The 12,413-nt window shown below is 36.7% G+C and overlaps 1 protein-coding gene across 1 annotated transcript; it reads right to left on the bottom strand.

The window, feature by feature from the left end:
- Nucleotides 1-643: 643 nt before the first annotated feature.
- LOC129738661 (uncharacterized) lies at nt 644-1,471 on the bottom strand. Its single transcript, XM_055729909.1, has one exon. The coding sequence runs from the start codon at nt 1,331-1,333 to the stop codon at nt 800-802; it is 534 nt and encodes a 177-aa protein (XP_055585884.1). The 5' UTR covers nt 1,334-1,471; the 3' UTR covers nt 644-799.
- Between the last annotated feature and the right edge of the window lie 10,942 nt (nt 1,472-12,413).

Raw genomic sequence — 12,413 nt, 5'->3', positions numbered from 1 at the left:
GAAATATTTGTCATAGTTTAGGCTTTAAGAAAACCCGTTTTTGAATTAAATCGGTCGAAGGAGACAAAAGTTATTGATGAAAAACTGGTTTTTCATGTTCCTCTCGAACAAAATGTCTCAAAATCCCATACAAACTTCAGGCTCGTTGAGCGATCCCTTCCCGAGAGATCATGAGATCTTATACTGGGCCCAGGATCTATTTTAGCCTGCAGCGTATAACATTTAACAGGTTTTAAATTTCCCATACAAATTTGGGGCAGTCTAATGTCCATTCAAAATTAACATTCAATTTGAATCCGAAATTCAGTTCTAGTGTCAAAATTTTGATTTTAAATTCAGATTAAAAATTTCAAACTCAGAGTTCCGGATTAGGAATTTAGAATGCAGAGTGCAGATTCAGAATTCAGATTTACAAATTCCAGATTCTGAATTTTAAGCTTCGAATTCAGATTGAGAAGGTCAGGCTCTGAATTCTGGCTTAGTTTAAAAGCTTGTTTCATTATCATTTACTAATATATAAGTCTTCAATTCACTGGAAACTTCCAAGTTCATAAACTTATTACATTCGGGATTTTTTAACAGTATGTATAATAACTTTGTTTTAGAAGTTGAACGAATTTTGTTTCACATAAAGGTACACATGTTTTTAATCGATGTTTTGAATTTCACATTTATTTAAGTAGTTTTCACGATTTCATCACAGTTGAATACGGCTTCATTTTGTACTTTTAGCTAACACTGAACACGGTTTCCAGAACACTTTCACCGAAAGTTTTATTATTTTTAAACTTCAAGGTTTTCAACTCTCAAAAAATGATTCCGTTTCATTCTCTTCCGGTTCCTCGGAAACCGGTGCCGGATCACGTCTCGGTGGCTCGGTGCTCCCGTTGTTGTTTCCATCATCATTCCAATCACGACGTTCGTCGTTCGTTTCCGTTGCAGTCTCTTCCTGTGGTCCATCAGCAGGAGATTCTGGCGGGGATGTTGTCTCCTTTTCAGAGCTTGACTCTTGAGGAACGGAGTTAGCCGGAACTAGGTATCCTTGACCGGCGGGTGTGTAGTGAAGGGCCACGGTTGGCACTTTCTGAACCTGTACCGGAATCGGAGGTTGTACAAAGGTTGCCGGAGGAACCGGAACAACGGCTTGATAGGCCTTGCCTTCGGCCGTATTATACACGTAACTTCCGCCCAGTTGCTGAATGTTGACCGAAGGTGGAATGTCCTTATCGGGCGCTCGATACCACCAAGGTCCCAAAGGAATCCAGGGAACCAAGGCCGTATGACCCATGGCTAAGAAGGTCGCCAACACAGCTAGAACTGTCCACGACCGCATTACACTGAATCTAAATCTGCCACAATTTAATCAAACTTGAGTGATGAACGCGATAATCAACTGGAGAACGGTTATAGACCTGTGTCTGGCTGGAAGCAAGACTCGAGCAAGTGGCTGCGCGGCGAAATTGCCGGTCTATTTATAAGCCACTTGAGATTCAGCAGGTCACTGTGACGCGCCGCCGCCGCCTGATCCAGAACAACTTCCAGATTTGTCGGTAATATATTCTTATTCTAAGCTCGAATCGTAGGGCTACTAACTAATAGTCGTCGTCTCTAGGCGGGGTGGGAAAGACTAGAATTACCTGTCCTGACCGCAGCAAATATTTAGAGAAAAAAAACTGCGCGCCTAGCTAATTCCTGAGTTCCGCAATATAGGACAGAGCTAAGTTAAACCGAAACTGGATAACTAATGGAACAGGATCAATTACTAGATCAAATATAGTTTACGACTTGTTCCTGGAAGACAATGGAATATTGATTTGATGTGGGACGACTTTGAGATGAATGAAAAAAGTTGTACAAACAATCTTTTTGCCTTTTTTAGCCATTTGAGGTATTGTGGAAGAATAATTCAAAGCCTCTAAGGCTTGGTTACACCTTACCTAATTGTGCATTTTTGAAGGAGTTAAACCTGTATTTCAATTTGCTGATGATCTAATTCCTGAATCAAAAATCTTCGGACGAGCCCATGTGTTGAAACTTGAGATGTACCGAATATTCGGTCGTCCGAATATTTCTTTTAAAAATTCATACAATAACAGATTTGTCAAATTTTTCAAATGATGTTAAATGATTTATAAAATATCCAAAAGTAATGTTGGAAAAGTTTGGAAAAGCCAACAGCCAATTACTTAAGATTTCAGTAAAACATCTTAGGTTTATCGGTGTATATTTCACTGTAGATCGTACTAAAGAATGCAGACAAGTATCGCTTTATAAGGTTATATACGGTCGATGGTTTTGATGGCTAATTGGCCTCAGCCATAACCTTAAACTTAATTTAGATTTGGCCTTATCAGACTTGCCTGGTTGTTATGCCAAAAATGAATATTTGCTCGCTTTTAATTTCTCGAATACTTTAATTCAATTTACAACTACATATCATTGCAGAAGATTGTTTTCAAACAAGTAACAATTACAAACCTGAACAAATTGAATACGGACTTGAGGAATGAAATCACTACTGAACATGTATACATTTTACGTTAAATTTATTACTTATGCAATTATTTCCCTGACGGTAGGCCACATTCAAAACAGCATCTTGCTTAAAATACTCGTTACACGAGTTTGTGATCATTTCTAGGGTAAAAAATTAGGTCTCAATAATTACTTTTAGATGCAGTATTTTATCATGTTTGGTATGTTTTCTCAGAATGATATCCAAAACTGCTATACCTTCGAATAATCCAACAGAAAAAGGATACAAGTTTTTCTCCATAAAAAATTATAATTGTCAGTCAGTTCACATAACTTGCAACTAATTTACGGTGTTTGGATGGTTTAACCATTCTAGTTTCTCCCGTTTCTCGTAATTTTATTGAAATATGATGTACTCTTTTTGGTGTTGTGGGAAATAGTAACCCGAAATAGTTTTTTTTTTTTTTTTTTTGTTTCGATTATAGTCGTTTTACCATCTTTATGGCATTCGCGACTTTATCAACGTTGCAGTTGGCGGATCGTTATTGAAAAACTTATCCGGTACAACTGTGTTCGATGTTTACTCTTGGGCTCGAACTCGCGGACATCGGCTCAGGAGACAACAGACTTGCCAACTGAGCTATATCACAAGCCCAACCCGAAATAGTGTATTCGGAGTTCTAGTTTTTTTCTATTTAAAAATTAAAAAAAATGGAACGGAGTTCTCTCAAAACGCTCATAGAAAATCGAACATACACCGTAAAGCATTGATACAGAACTATGTAAATGATTGGCTTGATCAACACATAGTTCGAATCAAATATCGAAATTGTTTTTGTCAATTTTTGCAAGTCTTATTAACTTCAGCAAAACGTTTTGAGAATTGAATTTTTTTAATCTTATCCAAAGGAATTCGGAATCGTTTTCGAATGTTGTTTTTGATCAAGTTGTGATTGTCAGGTCAGGAACCTGTTATCTTCAATACGGTCGATTTCCTGGAAGAATCTTTATGGAAAAATGGAAGCACGCAGCCAAATTTTCTTCAATTTACAATTATTCCTAGAGTTCATAATTCATAAGTTGCAATCAGAAAATCGACACAAACATTATCGGATTACGGTACAGGAACAATTTCTCAAAAGGATTTTAAGTGGACAACTTTTATGTAGTTTAATCAAGCGCCGATAGGCGGATCTAGTGGATAGGCTTGCGCGAGTCTGGTTTTGGTATTCCAGGCTCACTGGGTTCGATTCCCGGTATCGGCAGGAAAACGTTTGGGTTCGAATTCCATAAGTTTCCATCAGGTATCATGTGTTTCCTCTAATATAAGGTTGCCAGAATTTTTTCAGCACATATCCGGGCCGGACAAACCGTACAATTTTTATATGAAAACCTGGCAAAATCCGGACATTCGATTTTAAATTGACGACCATAAATCCGGGCAATATCCGGGCAAATTTTGTCAAAACTCAGAAATTCCTCAACAAAAATCACGAAAAAAATGAAAAAAAAAATTGTTTTTCCATCAAAACTCATCGATAGATTTGGAACCGTATTTTAGGCTTCCAAAAAACATTTCATGATTATTTTCATAAAACTTGCACAAAAAGTTTTGTTTTGGAGGTGTTCGTTTTTTTTTGTTTAATTTGCCAAGGCGAGTTCAATTAAACCCGGCAACCGGGCCGGGACGGACTGTTCCTCAATTTAGTTTTAAATATCCGGACAAACCCGGATAAAACCGGGCATTCTGGCAACCTTACTCTGATAACTGACTATATGATAAGCTGGCCAGATATACACACGGATGCCGGAATACCTGTAAGTAAACTAGCCCACCTGATTGACTCGTTCTTCCAAAATAAAACTATATCAACACAACACATTCACTACATAACAGTTCATACGAAGCCATGGGGTCGAGGTATAGTGTATGCGATGCATTGAAGATTTGTAGAACCTAATAATCTAAGGATGCATGTGAGCACATACTTTGGCAGAAACTGCGGTGAATTCGTGCACCCATGGTGGATTATCAACATACATACATACATACAACTTTCACGTCGTGTAATCGATAATAACGTTATCATCAAGTTCCATATTGAGCGTTATGGATTCTGTGTTATGGATTCTAACTCCTGTTGAAAATTTTAGGCTTTGACTACTGTTTGACGAGTGCAAATTATCAAATACATAAATAATTGTTTGTAAATCGCAAAGTTGAGTTAGAGGTAATATGTTGTGTGACCTGTTCGAATAGATTTGATTTGTTGGGTAGAGTAAAGGAAGATTGAAGATAGTGTTTAGGCAAGGGTTTTGTAGGAATTGTAGACGTGACAAAAGGGTCAAAGATGCCCTTTCCCACATGACGATCAAATATTATAAATATATGAAGGCAAAATATTTAGAACGTGGCGTGGAACGAATGCTTTGACCCTCCATAATAGATTCCGCTATAAGATGAAATCTCTTTTTTATAATTTTTTTTATAAATTTTCAAATTAATTGCTCCATGAAATAGTTTCATCCAGAATAATACCCAAGTATTTGAAGTTGTTACCTCTTTCGATCGCGATTTCAGTGATTTTGAGATTATTATGAGGTTCAATTTTTTTTCGATAAGAGTTGAAGATGAGGTTAAGTGACAGAAGGTTTGGGGAAAAATATTTATGGAAATCTTCTAAATCTTCTTCCGTTATTATGGCAACACTGTTTGGACAGGTGCCGGGGTAAAAAAGAGCTATCAGCAAATAGGCGGGTGACACCATGCAGAGGTAACTTGATGAGATCGTTTATGTATAATAAAAATAAGAGAGGCCCTATGTTGCTGCCCTGCGGGACACCGATATCTCTAACTTCTAAAGAGTTTCTTGCAGTTCCTAAACAAACAAATTGTTTATGGTTGGCCAAATAACTTCGTATTAAGTCGTTCGCTGTGCCTCTGATATCATAACACTCTAGTTTTTAGGAAGAATTTCATGGTTGAGAGTGTCGAAGGCTTTTTTTAAATCGAGAAAAAGTGCACACACAATTTTCTTAAAGTCAATTTTTTCAATTAGGCAGTCCAATAATTCGCAGATAGCTTTTAGCGTACTCGACCCAGATTTAAATCCATATGAGAAATTATACAACATATGGTTAAAGTTCAGAAAACAATTAATTCTGTGTATTAATAATTTTTCCAACACCTTGCTCAAGACGCTCAGTGTTGATATGGGGTGGTAATAGTTCACCTCAAGGATGTCACCTGATTTAAAAATTGGAGTCACTTTAGCTGTTTTTAGGCATTCTGGATAGATGGCAGACTCTAACATTTTGTTAAAACATTATGCAAGAATGTTTGAAAATGTCAAATGGTGATTTTTAAGTAAAAGCGTAGGTATGTTATCGGGAGCATTTTTTTATTTTTAAGAGATTTTATAACTGTGATAACCTCATATTAGCAGTTGCTGGGTATAAAAATAGAGGGTTAGTCACATGGTTAATATTCGCTAAACTGTTATATGTTGGATCCACGATTATAGTATTTGCAATAGATTTCCCGACGTTGGTGAAATAGTGATTAAATGTCAGTTATACTTCGTATTACTATTACTCATATTATTAACTTTCAAGTTTATCTCAGAGTTAGTATGAGATCTGATTGAATTAATGTTTTTCCAGATTTTTCAATGAGTGTGTTGTTCAAAATATTTTCGTTATAGTTTTTTTTTATACATTTCCCCCTGGTAACTTCAACTTTCTTTGAAATATGTGTAAGCATTTCTCTTAAGTGAGCATCTTCAGAATTCCTTTTCACTATTTTGATATAATTGTGTTTTATTCTAATAAACGTCCAGAGATCAAAAGACATCGACAGGCAGTAATCGCATTTAAGTTTCACTGACTTCGTCACTTTTTTGAGCAAGTGGTGAGCAGGGTTCAACAAAACGCACTCTTTTAGACGCGCGCGGCACATGCAAACCATTCCTCTCGAGCGAAACACTTCTTCGTTTGCGTTCTGGCCGTTGACGCGCTCTCGCTCGAAACAAAAACACGCTCGCTCAATCTTTTCCCCTCGTTCTCGTCGACGAGATGCACTATCCGAAATCTGCGCGAGCGGCCGAGTCAAACAGGCACGGCTAGCTCTCGCGCGTCCTAATCGAGCGGCGGGTGAGGCCTCTCTTTTGACTCAAAGAACAGCACGCAGCGGCCCAAAGTGCAGCGCGCGGCGGCTCTCCGAATGGTCCGAGGCGGCCCTCTTTTCGTCACCGGGCGGCGCGCACGGGCTCGAGTGAGGGCCTTGTGTTTCGTTCGTGTTTCTGTTTGCAGTGCCGATTGAGAAATCTGTGTGTATGGTTTTATCAACAGGATAGTTAAAATATATGTAAGCGCGCAATGGGATTTGGCGGAGGGTTATAAGAATTAATTTAGAAGGTTAACGTAACCCATTAGTAACAGGTACCAGCACAAGTAACTATGAAAAATTTACCATGCAAAAGTAAAATTTCGCGAAGACGCCAAATCAAAGAGCTTGCGACAAGGATTGTTAAAATGAATGTCAAAAATGTTCTAGCCACTAGTAATAGTTACCAGCACTAGTAACTATGAAAAATTTACCATGCAATAGTAAAATTTCGCAAAAAATGCCTAATGAAAGAGCTTTTCACAAGGATTGTTAAAATGAATGTTAAAAATGTTCTAGCCACTAGTAATAGTTACCAGCACTAGTAACTATGAAAAATTTACCATGCAATAGTAAAATTTCGCAAAAAATGTCTAATGAAAGAGCTTTTCACAAGGATTGTTAAAATGAATGTTAAAATTTTTTCTAGCCACTAGTAATAGTTACCAGCACTAGTAACTATGAAAAATTTACCATGCAATAGTGAAATTTCGCAAAAAACGCCAAATCAAAGAGCTTAACACAAGGATTGTTAAAATGAATGTTAAAAATTTTTCTAGCCACTAGTAATAGTTACCAGCACTAGTAACTATGAAAAATTTACCATGCAATAGTAAAATTTCGCAAAAAATGCCTAATGAAAGAGCTTTTCACAAGGATTGTTAAAATGAATGTTAAAAATGTTCTAGCCACTAGTAATAGTTACCAGCACTAGTAACTATGGAAAATTTACCATGCGATAGTAAAATTTCGCAAAAAATGCCTAATGAAAGAGCTTTACACAAGGATTGTTATAGTGAATGTTAAAAATGTTCTAGCCACTAGTAATAGTTACCAGCACTAGTAACTATGAAAAATTTACCATGCAATAGTAAAAATTCGCGAAAAACGTCAAATCAAAGAGCTTTACGCAAGGATTGTTAAAATGAATGTTAAAAATGTTCTAGCCACTAGTAATAGTTACCAGCACTAGTAACTATGAAAAATTTACCATGAACTATTAAAATTTCGCAAAAAACGCCAAATCAAAGAGCTTTACACAAGGATTGATAAAATGAATGTTAAAAATATTCTCGCAACTAGTAATAGTTACCACCACTAGTAACTATGAAAAATTTACCATGAACGAGTAAAATTTCGCGAAAATGCCATATGGAAGAGCCTTACGCGTAGAATGTCGAAATGAATGTTGGAATATCCTAGCAACTAGTTAAAATTATCAGCACTAGTAACTATGAAAAATTGCTAAGTAAAATTTCGCAAAAAACGCGAAATTTTAATATTGCATGGTGAATTTTTCATAGTTACTAGTGCTGGTAACTATTACTAGTGGCTAGCATATATTCAACATTCGTTTTAAAAATCCTTGTGAAAGGCTCTTTCATTTGGCGTTTTTTGCGAAATTTTACTATTGCATGGTATTTTTTCATAGTTACTAGTGCTGGTAACTATTTCCTGTGGCTAGAATATTTTTAACATTCATTTTAACAATCCTTGTGTGAAGCTCTTTGATTTGGCGTTTTTCGCGAATTTTTACTATTTCATGGTAAATTTTTCATAGTTACTAGTGCTGGTAACTATTACTAGTGGCTAGAATATTTTTAACATTCATTTTAACAATCCTTGTGTAAGGCTCTTTCATTTGGCGTTTTTCGCGAAATTTTACTATTTCATGGTAAATTTTTCATAGTTACTAGTGCTAGTTACTATTACTTGTATGTATTTTAAAACTTCTAACATGGATTTTTATAACCCTCCCCCCAAGGCTATTGCTTGCTTCTATCTGTTTACCATATCTATTGATTTAATTATTCGCACAGATTATTCCGTCGGCCCTTAATAACGAAAACACGGCGAACACTCCGTGTGCTAAAGAGAGCCGCGCGCGCTGTCCGGTGAGCCGCCGTGTCCTCTCGGTAGATGCTCGGTGTTCCTACACGCACGCGGCAGAAAAACGCAAACGCAGTTTCCGAACCGCTCGCGCTCTCGAATAGGCGCGCGCGAATTCGCTCTGCTCAAAAATTTTCAATCTGCGTTTTGGTCGCAAATTTCTCGAGAGAATTTCGAGCAATCAAATGTGCTCGAGAACCGAGAACGAAAGAGCTGCGTTTTATTTGCTCTTTCTCATTGGACGCACTCCTGCGTGTTGAACCCTGGTGGTGAGTAAGGAGTTATAAGTTGCCACAACATATTGAATAAGGAGTGTATCGAAAATTAACTGTAAACATGTAAACATGTAAACATGTAAACCTTCTACTTACTAACGCGTGAACGCGCACAACTGTGCTCACCTGTATGTAGCATCTTGATCTGTCAAGAGTGAACCAGCGCTTTGTTTACGTTTGAAACATTCGTTTCTTCCAAAATGTCGGAATTAAAAAAGAAGTTAAAATTCGTGTGTTGGGCACTTGGATGCGAGAGAAGGGCATCTCGATGAATGAAGTGGCGAAACGTTTCGGGATTCATCCGGCGAGCGTAAAATCCATCATCCACAAGTTCGGGGAACACTATACGTTCGATGATTTGCCAGGAAATGGCAGAAAACCAGGACCATCTGACCCAAATCTGGACCGTAAGGTAATCAACCTCATCAACCGGATCGATCGATGTCCATACAGGATTTGGCGAAAAAAGCTGGGACATCGATCGAAATGGTAAGCGGATCAACCTGAAGACATACAAGAAGCAGAAAGTGTCCAAACAAACGGCTGAACAAAAATCACGAGCCAAAACCAGAGCCCGGAAGCTGTATCATTGGATTTTGCAAAAGCCAGATGCTTGCATTCTCATGGACGATGAAACGTATGTAAAAGAGGATTCCAGTACTCTTCCGGGACCACAATTCTACACTGCAGCTATTGGGGAGGATGTGAGTGACCACGAGAATTCGATTGAGGTGGACAAATTTGGCCAGAAAGTGCTTGTGTGGCAGGCAATCTGCTCCTGCGGATTGAATTCGGCGAGTTTTTTTTTTACAAATGCCGATATCTACCAAAAGGAGTGTTTGCAGAAAAGGTTGCTGCCACTATATAAGAAACATACGACTCAACCATTGTTCTGGCTGGATTTGGCGTCAGCGCACTACGCTAAATCCACTCTTAGATGGTTTGAGGATAACGATGTAGATTGCGTTGAGAAAGATATTAACCCACCAAACTGCCTCCAGCTTCGCCCCATAGAACCATATTGGCAAATATAATAAAAATATATAATATGTTTGATATTGGGCTATTGTCAAGAGAGTTTTCAAGAAGAATGGTAAGACCAACAGGACCATGGCGGTTTTCAAGAAAAAATGGAATGCTGCGGCCAAGAAATGTGATCAATCAGCTGTACAAAATCTAATGAAACGCGTAAAGTCGAAAGTCCGAGAATATTACCAATAATTACTGTTTTACATGTATTTCTTTATAAACTGTAAGAATAAGCTTTTTAAAACACTTCCGAACTGTTTCTTTGTTTGAATCATCAATAAAATCAATACAATGAAAAAAAAAATATGTTTATAACTTATAACTTATTTTCGATACACTCTTTAATATGCCAGCATCTTCGATTTCATCAACCTCTCTCAAATAATTCCCAATTTTTTCGTTAAGTTCGAAATAATTGATAATGTTTTTGCTCAATTGTAACTGTTGCTTGTCTGAATTCAAATCAAAGGAAGTAATTACTTGGAGATGATCGCTTAGATCTGTATAAATTGTGTCGTTTTTCAAATTCGATGCATTCATATACTTACAAACTACATGGTCTAAAATAATACCACTGATAGGCCTAATTTAAATTAAATAATGCTTATCCCAGTTTTTGAACGAAATGATCGCATATCATCGTTTATATGTATTTCAGAAAATTAAAAATTGGCCAAAACTTGAATTTGCTTGCTTGCTTGCTTGCTTCTATACTAAAATTAATAATAATGTTGAAATATAGGACATTATCAAAAGTTTTTCAGTCACAAAAAAATGTGAAAAACCGAATTGTTAAATGTGAAAAAAAATATAGGACCCCATTTTTGAAAAATTTCAAGGTTAAGGTAAATGATGGAAAAACTTACCCATTGCATCCAAATTTGTTGTCTTTGCAGTAGTTTTTATCTGATTCTTTAAGACATTGCACAATGGGGAAAAAAGTGCATAAACCGCGAAGAAATTCAATATTTTCCATTCTACATGAACCAAATCTATGAAAATATACTTTCCTAGAGTGAAAATGTTTGGAGAATCGTTTGAACATAGTTTCAGACCCCGCACGAGCTTACGAATGAAGTGCCTTTGTAACCCCTAATTCCCCTATATTTTGTTAACAATCCAGAAAAACACTGGTTTGGACTAGAAAATTTTGAATAAAATAGTTTTTTTCCGGAGAATCAAATGAAGGCAAATTAAGTAACCGCATCGGAAAATGGAGTTATGACGTTTTACCCTCAATTCCCCTACGATTTGAATCAATTTAGGAAACGCCATGTTCGGACTTCAAAATTTTGAATCAAATGAGACTTATCTTGTGTGGTTTTTTTCCGAGGAATCAAATGAAGGCCCACAACAAGCATCGGGAAACGAAGTAATGGCTATTTTTACCCTAAAAACCCCTATATTTTTCATGTTTTTAAGCCAAAACTCCATTTCCCGATGCGTGCGGTTGTATCTCCTAAGATAGGCCTCATTTTATTCAAAATTTTCAAGTCCGAACATGCTTTTTCCTCAATTAATTGAAAAATGTAAAGGAAATGAGGGTAAAAACAGCCATAACTCAATATTCCGATGCGTTCGGTGGCTTAAACAGCCTTCATTTGATTCCTGAAAAAAAAAAAACAAATAAGATGAGCCATATTTGGTTTCAAATTTTCAAGTTCGAACATATTTTTTTTCTGAACTATTAGACAAATGTAGGGAAATTGAGGGTGAAACAGTCAGTTGTAACATTTATTGTGCAAGAGATTGCACAAATATTATATTTTATTCCTTTTTGAAGCGGAGTTAATTTCCCATTATGGTTAAAAAAAAAGAACTTCTGGAACCCTAGCTGGAGGAACCATTTATTCAAAAGCTATACTATGCAGCTTAGCTATGATTATATATAACTCATTCAGTTTTTGAATTTTGTTGCTAAATAAATCCCTTATTTCCTTTCAATTCTCTAAATGAAGCAGTCTCGAGCGTCGACTACATACTTTAATTTAAAAATCGAATAAAAAAACAAATTGATTCAATACAAGTTCTATCGACTTCATCCCTGAATGATTTGTAGTAACCCCATTTACTTTTTTCCATCAATGAAGTTGCCTGATTAGCAAACGCAGTGAAAATCTTATGGTATGTGCTACTATTTTTATGCTGCGATCCCAAGAACTACAAATTCACGCATCTTATTGATTCGTTAGTTAACTTTGAGTTTAGTAGTTTTAATGCAATAGAACGTAACAGGAAAAGTGACTTCTTCTACAAATAAATGAGGATTATTACTCGGGGCCATTTCTCCTAAATCGTGCATTATCAAACTTTCACAACCAGAAGCCGTTTCACATGGAAAGAAAAAGAAAAAAGTGCTG

This window comes from Uranotaenia lowii, chromosome 1 (genome assembly GCF_029784155.1).
Source record: "Uranotaenia lowii strain MFRU-FL chromosome 1, ASM2978415v1, whole genome shotgun sequence".
NCBI classification, from domain to species: domain Eukaryota; kingdom Metazoa; phylum Arthropoda; class Insecta; order Diptera; family Culicidae; genus Uranotaenia; species Uranotaenia lowii.
Note: the sequence above shows the minus strand (reverse complement) of the source record. Positions and strands in the feature narration are given on the sequence as shown.